The following is a 7,554-nucleotide window of genomic DNA, read 5'->3' on the forward strand; positions in this document are numbered from 1 at the left end:
AGGTGAACTGTGGCCATGCTGCCCCCCCTTCTGGAGGCGCTGCCATTAAAAAGAGAGAAACAATAGTGAAAACATATAGGGATGTCTACCTCTTCATCACCAAAATCTGAGAACAAAAGGGAAAACATTAATATAAAGTTAAGCAGTTGTCTTAAAACATAAAATGTGTAAAGATTTGTTCATTACATTTGAATTCCTAACCTGAACTTGTGTCTGCCTCTGGCCAGCACTGGAAACTGGTCAGCCGGATAGCCTGCAGGACACCACTGTTCACATCACTAAATCTAGCAGTGATGCACCGGCACAGAGAATCGATTAGCTCATTCTTTGCCTTGTCATGCTGGTCAGCATCAGTAGGCTTCAGGAGGACTCCCTCATAGGTGTCTCTGTCCAGCACTGCTCTCAGCTTAGGCCCAGGTCTACAGTTGTGCAGAGATAGATGGATGGGCATCTTTTAATTTATTTTTTTATTTATACTGAGGTAAAAACACACCAACACAACCTAAAATCAAATCATAAATTGTACGATATATGATACATACCTGGACTTGTACTTTTCTATGACAGCCTGAGTGGAGGAAAGGCAACTCTGTGCTTCAGCCAGGGTTGACACTGACCTCTGCAGTGACTTGGAGAGGTTGCTCAGTTGATAGATGGTGTCATAGAGAAGGCAGCAAAACCTGAGCACTCCACCATTCTTCCCTATGTTGAGGAACCCCTTGGCTTTTGCCCTCAGAACAGCATTGATGTTTGTGGCCTCCTGGGACTACAAACAAAATAACTGCATTATATGAGACAGCATTTAACACTAATGAAGAGAAAAAGAAAGCAAACATTAAATAATCCATCTACACTGCTGGTTTTAGTAGGCTATACATTAACATACCTTCTCCTCTAAGTGGTGTATAATGCCAGCATATCCCCTGAGAAAATGGTCAAGTGCTTTGAAGAGATGTGGTAGCCACCGTGTTCCACCTACTCTGGTTGGCATCAAAGCCTTCATGTGCAGCTCTTGGAAGTGTTGCTTTAGACTGGCCCTGTTCACCCCACTCTTATGATATAAAGTGTAGAGTCCACTCAACAGGTCCTCAACTTTCCTGGCCATCACATTTTTCCTTAATGCGTCTGAAAAGGCAAGCTCTAGCTTATGGGCCATGCAGTGGATCCCCAGCACATTTGGTCTGTCTGCACGCAGTTTTGTAACTACACCGCTGTTTACTCCTGTCATTACAGATGCTCCATCTGTGGTGATTGCCACTAGCTTTTTCTTCCGATCAGTACCGACTTCACGTTCCATTATACTACACACTGCTTCAGCTATATTTGTAGCATCTGGCTTTGAGACAGCGTTTACCCCGACAAAATCAACTTTGACCTTCCCCTCACTGGAACTCCTGACGTAGACCATTTCTTCTTCCATCACTGTACTGTCCAGGGATCCATCTGACATGACCGAGATGAACTTGCCATCTGATAATCTTGCCCTCATCTTTCTTCTCTCATCCTCTGCTATGTAGTGTATGAACTCTTTTGCCTGGTAGTCATTTGTGTATGTCTCTCCTATCTTCAAGCCTTTCTTCCTGTCCACCCTTAAATTATTTTTTGTGTAAATGAAGCCACTGTTAGCAGCACCTACAACACAGCACATTTCAGTGATATTTTTTTTTTCTTTTCTTTTTGAACCCCCCAAACGTAGTTTCATCTGTGTCTATGGAAGCACTCTGAATAGTAAATAGTAACGTTAATTCACTTACTCACACATCCATTCTAAGTCGGTGAAAGGCCTGCCCTTTTTTCCGATGGCGTGGGCATTTCGAAAAAGTAGCTGCATCTTTTCCATCTCCGACGTGTTCCATAAAGCGAGGCTTCTCCCAGCAAGGCTCTCTTCGATAGGACCTGTCTTGGCAGCTTTAATTCGTAGGCTCTCCTGATGACTTTGTGTTCTCTCATAGTCCTTTATTGTCTCGACTTTAAAATTATTGGTTCCGACCACGAAATTGTTAGTTTTGTTCTTTTCTTTCCCGTAAGTGCGGCAATTTTGACAACACATTACAACATTTTCATTGTCAAACACTAGCCATTCACGGCCCGTCAGCCATTTGGCATTAAATTTTCTTTTTTTCTTTTCTCTGTCCTCATCATCACCTGCCTCGTTCCTCTTCTCGCTCCTCTTCTCCCCCCCCCCCAGCTGCCCCAGTCTGTCCAAGTCCCAACCACCGCCGCATTTAGGTTAAAAGTTTTTACTAAGTTAACGTTAACGCCCTCCTACGGAAGAGGATTAGGGCCACTATTAAAAAAAAAATGGGGCATTGGAAAAAAAACAAAAAACAGCCAGAATTGTGACTTTAATCTCACAATTCTGACTTTTTTCTCAGAATTCTCACTTTTTTCTCACAATTCTGACTTTAATCTCACAATTCTGACTTTTTTCTCACAATTCTGACTTTAATCTCACAATTCTGACTTTTTTCTCAGAATTCTGACTTTAATCTCAGAATTCTGACTTTTTTCTCACAATTCTGACTTTAAAGTCAGAATTCTGACTTTAATCTCACAATTCTGACTTTTTTCTCAGAATTCTGACTTTTTTCTCAGAATTCTGACTTTAATCTCAGAATTCTGACTTTTTTCTCACAATTCTGACATTAATCTCAAAATTCTGACTTTTTTTCTCACAATTCTGGGTCTTTGAAGTAATCAGCTTAATGACAGAGACATGCAGAGGCGTGCAGTTGGTGAACCAACCTGCGGACGGACAATGGCTGATTTAAGTGAGTTTCTACGTGGGCGAGGGGTGCCAGAAGACACCATTTCAATAATGGAAGAGCAGAAGGTGAGTAACAAAGACAGTTTGTCGGCTGGCACTTTTTTCTCAGCAAGTTACCGTTTGTTGTTAGCATGTTTGTTAGCTTATAATGTTAGGCAAATAGGCCACGTCTCACATTACTTCAAAGTCGGCGAATTGACGGGTTTTTGAGTATTATTGTATTTCTTTTCAGTTTGAGCTGAGTATGTTTACTACGGCAATTAAGCAGCACATTATGGGCGCTAGCCGTCTGCTAATATCAGTTTAAGACTGTTCAAGACTGAAATCACAATTTATACTCTATGCTAGCCTAACTCTCAGCACGGTTCTAGTCAGCTGCACCGGGCTGAGAATTTCACCGGTTCGCTATTGGAAGTGATCACTATGACCACAATTACTTACTACAGTAAATAACCATGTGTACACAGAGTTCCATTGAGCAAATGGTTTAGTGTTAGCTGGCCGGTATTATTCTGTTATTTATTATTATGTATGTATTTATTTATATTTGTCTTCATGTGTACAATACGCCCGGTAACAGTCATTCTACATTTCCATTGGTCGCGCGAATAGACGTCACATGACCCCGGGGTCAAAGTTCAGGGTGCTAAAAACATAGCCAACATTAAGCTTGTTTTTAGTTGTAGTGCAGAGTGAGTGTAGCCTCCTATTTCCATATTCTATAGTACTGACACAGAATTCTAGTTAGAAGAATTTCACACCCCGGTGGTATACGTCGATCGGTTGATGAAGGACGGGATACAACCACTTGCTAAGCGCTAGTCCCCGCTTGCTAAGTAATTGTGGTCATAGCGATCACTTCCAATAGCGAACCGGTGAAATTATCAGCCCGGTGCAGCTGACTAGAACCGTGCTGAGAGTTAGGCTAGCATAGAGTATAAATTGTGATTTCAGTCTTGAACAGTCTTAAACTGATATTAGCAGACGGCTAGCGCCCATAATGTGCTGCTTAATTGCCGTAGTAAACATACTCAGCTCAAACTGAAAAGAAATACAATAATACTCAAAAACCCGTCAATTCGCCGACTTTGAAGTAATGTGAGACGTGGCCTATTTGCCTAACATTATAAGCTAACAAACATGCTAACAACAAACGGTAACTTGCTGAGAAAAAAGTGCCAGCCGACAAACTGTCTTTGTTACTCACCTTCTGCTCTTCCATTATTGAAATGGTGTCTTCTGGCACCCCTCGCCCACGTAGAAACTCACTTAAATCAGCCATTGTCCGTCCGCAGGTTGGTTCACCAACTGCATGCCTCTGCATGTCTCTGTCATTAAGCTGATTACTTCAAAGACCCAGAATTCCGAGAAAAAAGTCAGAATTGTGAGAAAAAAGTCAGAATTGTGAGATTAAAGTCAGAATTGCGAGAAAAAAGTCAGAATTGTGAGAAAAAAGTCAGAATTCTGAGAATAAAGTCAGAATTCTGAGAAAAAAGTCAGAATTCTGAGAATAAAGTCAGAATTGTGAGATTAAAGTCAGAATTGCGAGAAAAAAGTCAGAATTGCGAGAAAAAAGTCAGAATTGCGAGAAAAAAGTCAGAATTGCGAGAAAAAAGTCAGAATTCTGAGAATAAAGTCAGAATTGTGAGAAAAAAGTCAGAATTGTGAGATTAAAGTCAGAATTGCGAGAAAAAAGTCAGAATTGCGAGAAAAAAGTCAGAATTCTGAGAATAAAGTCAGAATTGTGAGATTAAAGTCAGAATTGTGAGATTAAAGTCAGAATTCTGAGAATAAAGTCAGAATTCTGAGAAAAAAGTCAGAATTGTGAGATTAAAGTCACAATTCTGGCTGTTTTTTTGTTTTTTTCCAATGCCCCATTTTTTTTTTTATAGTGGCCCTAATCCTCTTCCGTACCCTCCTCTTTCAGTGTGCTCTCTGTTTAGTTCTGGCCCCGTTTACTTCGCTTCTACCTTGAGTTGCTCTCTGCCTTGCTCTCTGAAATGAAGTAGCGTTCATTTCCATGGTTTCTCGCGCTATTTTCACTACAAACTGCTAGCAGCCAATGGGCGTATAATGTCATGACGTACCGTTAAGGCATATAGTGTTCATGGGAAATGTAGGAAGTACTGCCAGGGGATAAATGACCGAGAACGGAGCCTTATGTATCATGCATGTAATGCCTCTTGCATCACTGGCAAAATTGGCTAGTAAGTTTTTATTAAAACCCGCCAAAATGATTTTTTACCCGCATTTGGCGGGTGTTAATTTAGAACCCTGGCAACAACCACTGTGGCCAGCAGATTTCACCCAAGAGTACTGAATGAACCTTCGAGTAGCGAACCAATTTTTGACACAATGGTTCAGAAAGGTTCAGAGCTTCAGAAAGCCTCGTTTTGCCATCGCTACTCGTCATCCAAGAGTCATTAAAGCCCGATACCGTTTTTTTTTTCCAGCTCTTGACCGTGAAGTTCAGTTTTCGTCGCTTCCGCGGAGCGTGCTGTTCGCCTCCAGCAGGAGAAGTCACATGATCCATCCAGATCCTGTCTGCTCCGACTGAAAGCTGGTAACAGTGAAAGGTAAACCTGGCTGCACTAACTCTATCCTTCTTTGTAGGACAGTAAATGCGAGTTTTTTTGGTGACAACGCGCGAGTACATAAAAGCTGTCAGTGATTCGCGAGCTTGTTGAGGAAGCTCAGTGCTGCAGCTGCTCTGTTTCTGAGTGATTTTTTACTGACGAGTCTAAAGTCTGATTAGGAGTGTTTTGACCCGGATTGCTTCCAAGCTGAAGTTGTTTAGACAAGCAGCGCGTTCATTTCTCACTGATTTTGCTTCTCTAGGACCATGAAGCTCATCATCCTTAACGACTACGACCAGGCGAGCGAATGGGCAGCAAAGTACATTAGAAACAAGATTTTACAGTTCAATGCTGGCCCCAACAAATACTTCACTTTGGGGCTCCCTACGGGTAAGAGAAAGGTGCAACTCTGTGCACATATTGAACTTTGTGGTTCAATATGTAGCCCATTTATTTAGATTTGCAGGTTTTTAATGTTCATATGGAGAAATGTTGCTGTCAGCTTGCAGAACCAGGCTTTATTTCCTCCTTTGACTCTTTCCTGTCTCCAGGAAGCACTCCTTTAGGCTGTTATAAAAAACTGATTGAGTACTACAAGAATGGAGAGCTCTCATTTCAGTATGTGAAGACTTTCAACATGGATGAATATGTAGGTAGGTCTTTAATGTTCTTTATTGTGACATTAAGTGTCCACAGTGACACTTCCAAGCTGTGATCTTGCATAAGAAACTATCATTAACTCCTTTATAGGACTTCCCAGAGATCACCCGGAGAGCTACCACTCCTTCATGTGGAATAACTTCTTCAAGCACATAGATATAAAAGCAGAGAACACCCACATCCTGGACGGCAACGCCGCCGACCTGCAGGCAGAGTGTGACGCCTTCGAGCAGAAGATTACAGCCGCCGGGGGGATCGAGCTGTTTGTTGGAGGTCAGGAGGGCACGCAGATAATAGTGAAAATACTGCAGCTGCTCAGCTACACCTTTCACATTTGTTTTCTGTCCTGAATTAAATGATTGCAACCCGCCTCCTGTTCTGTGTCAGGTATTGGACCTGATGGCCACATTGCCTTTAATGAGCCTGGTTCAAGTCTGGTATCCAGGACAAGGGTGAAGACGCTGGCAAAGGACACAATCATGGCCAATGCCCGATTCTTTAATGGAGATCTCTCCAAGGTGCCGACCATGGCGCTGACTGTGGGCGTGGGCACTGTCATGGATGCAAAAGAGGTTAGGAGCCTGGGTGAATGTCAGCCATGCACCTTGTTTTTTGTGTTTTAGCTGCTGCTTTTAAATATCAAAGAAACCAAATGTGAAGAAGGATCATGAGTGAGTTCTTCAATCTCTTGTCAGGTCATGATTCTCATCACCGGAGCACACAAGGCTTTTGCTTTGTACAAAGCTATAGAGGACGGTGTGAATCACATGTGGACCGTGTCGGCCTTCCAGCAGCACCCACAGACCATTTTTGTATGTGATGAAGATGCCACCCTGGAACTGCGGGTCAAAACTGTGAAGTACTTTAAAGGTGAGATGATGAATCACAGATCGTGCAGTTGCTTAGCTTACAGTGGAAATATATATTTCCATCTGATTAATGAAAAGTGTTTCCAGAGCAGATGTGAGTCACAGAAAAAATGCTGAGCCTTTTTTTTTTTCCTGTAGGGATGATGCACGTGCACAACAAGCTGGTAGAGTCACCTCAGTCAGAGCCAAAGAAGAAGTGAGGGAGCCCTCTCTGAAACACCCTGGATTCATGAGGCATTTTGACCAAATATGCACTCCAATAATTCCTTTATCTTTTGCTCGGGATCAGTGTTGGATTTTCTCACAACTAATTTTCATAGAGATAATTTGGTGCTGGTAAAAGTTTGTAATAAAGTGAGTTTAATTTGTACATGTCTGTGTTTTTTGAGGACATTCTGTGGTTTCAGGCTGTCCTTCCAGTCACATGACAAAAAGGGAAGAACTCCTGCTGCCTTCACGTGCTCCTTGTTGTTTTTGCTATTAGGATGGAAACGCTACAGAAGGTTGCTTTCGCCACTGGAAAAATGCCGGGCAGAACTAAGTCGAAATTTTGACTTATGTCAAATTTCCGGTTATTATCGCAAAATTTCTATTTACTGAGTGAGCATGGTGAAATTTCGAGTAATTAGCCCAAAATTTTGACCAATGGATTGCAAAAATAAATACCTTTTCAGTGACAGAA

At 42.0% G+C, this 7,554-nt stretch overlaps 1 protein-coding gene and 1 long non-coding RNA gene across 4 annotated transcripts; one reads left to right on the forward strand and one right to left on the reverse strand.

The window, feature by feature from the left end:
• Nucleotides 1-217: 217 nt before the first annotated feature.
• LOC115786855 (uncharacterized) lies at nt 218-2,035 on the reverse strand. Its single transcript, XR_004020466.1, has 3 exons — nt 1,755-2,035; nt 543-766; nt 218-419 (listed from the first exon to the last, which is right to left on the reverse strand). It is a non-coding gene; the product is annotated as an uncharacterized LOC115786855 (long non-coding RNA).
• A 2,800-nt stretch (nt 2,036-4,835) lies between these two features.
• gnpda1 (glucosamine-6-phosphate deaminase 1) lies at nt 4,836-7,242 on the forward strand. 3 transcript variants are annotated; one of them, XM_030739313.1, is made up of 8 exons: nt 4,836-4,974; nt 5,221-5,343; nt 5,606-5,733; nt 5,895-5,996; nt 6,094-6,276; nt 6,391-6,575; nt 6,699-6,873; nt 7,011-7,242. In XM_030739313.1, exons 3-8 carry the CDS (start codon nt 5,610-5,612, stop codon nt 7,070-7,072), a joined length of 831 nt encoding a protein of 276 aa, XP_030595173.1. In that variant the 5' UTR covers nt 4,836-4,974; nt 5,221-5,343; nt 5,606-5,609; the 3' UTR covers nt 7,073-7,242. The 3 variants fall into 3 exon arrangements, with proteins under 3 accessions (XP_030595173.1, XP_030595172.1, XP_030595174.1); XM_030739312.1 differs by lacking the exon at nt 4,836-4,974 and having other exon boundaries at nt 5,175-5,343; XM_030739314.1 differs by lacking the exons at nt 4,836-4,974; nt 5,221-5,343 and having other exon boundaries at nt 5,361-5,733.
• Nucleotides 7,243-7,554: the final 312 nt, after the last annotated feature.

This window comes from Archocentrus centrarchus, chromosome 10 (assembly GCF_007364275.1).
Source record: "Archocentrus centrarchus isolate MPI-CPG fArcCen1 chromosome 10, fArcCen1, whole genome shotgun sequence".
In the NCBI taxonomy this organism is placed as follows: Eukaryota; Metazoa; Chordata; class Actinopteri; order Cichliformes; family Cichlidae; genus Archocentrus; species Archocentrus centrarchus.

Excerpts from the sequence above, each read along its gene's own strand:
- gnpda1 (XM_030739313.1), top strand. The coding sequence starts at position 5,610 with ATGAAGCTCATCATCCTTAACGACTACGACCAGGCGAGCGAATGGGCA. Across the intron at positions 5,734-5,894 it reads CACTTTGGGGCTCCCTACGG|GAAGCACTCCTTTAGGCTGT; the intron begins GTAAGAGAAAGG and ends TCCTGTCTCCAG. Across the intron at positions 6,576-6,698 it reads CTGTCATGGATGCAAAAGAG|GTCATGATTCTCATCACCGG; the intron begins GTTAGGAGCCTG and ends ATCTCTTGTCAG.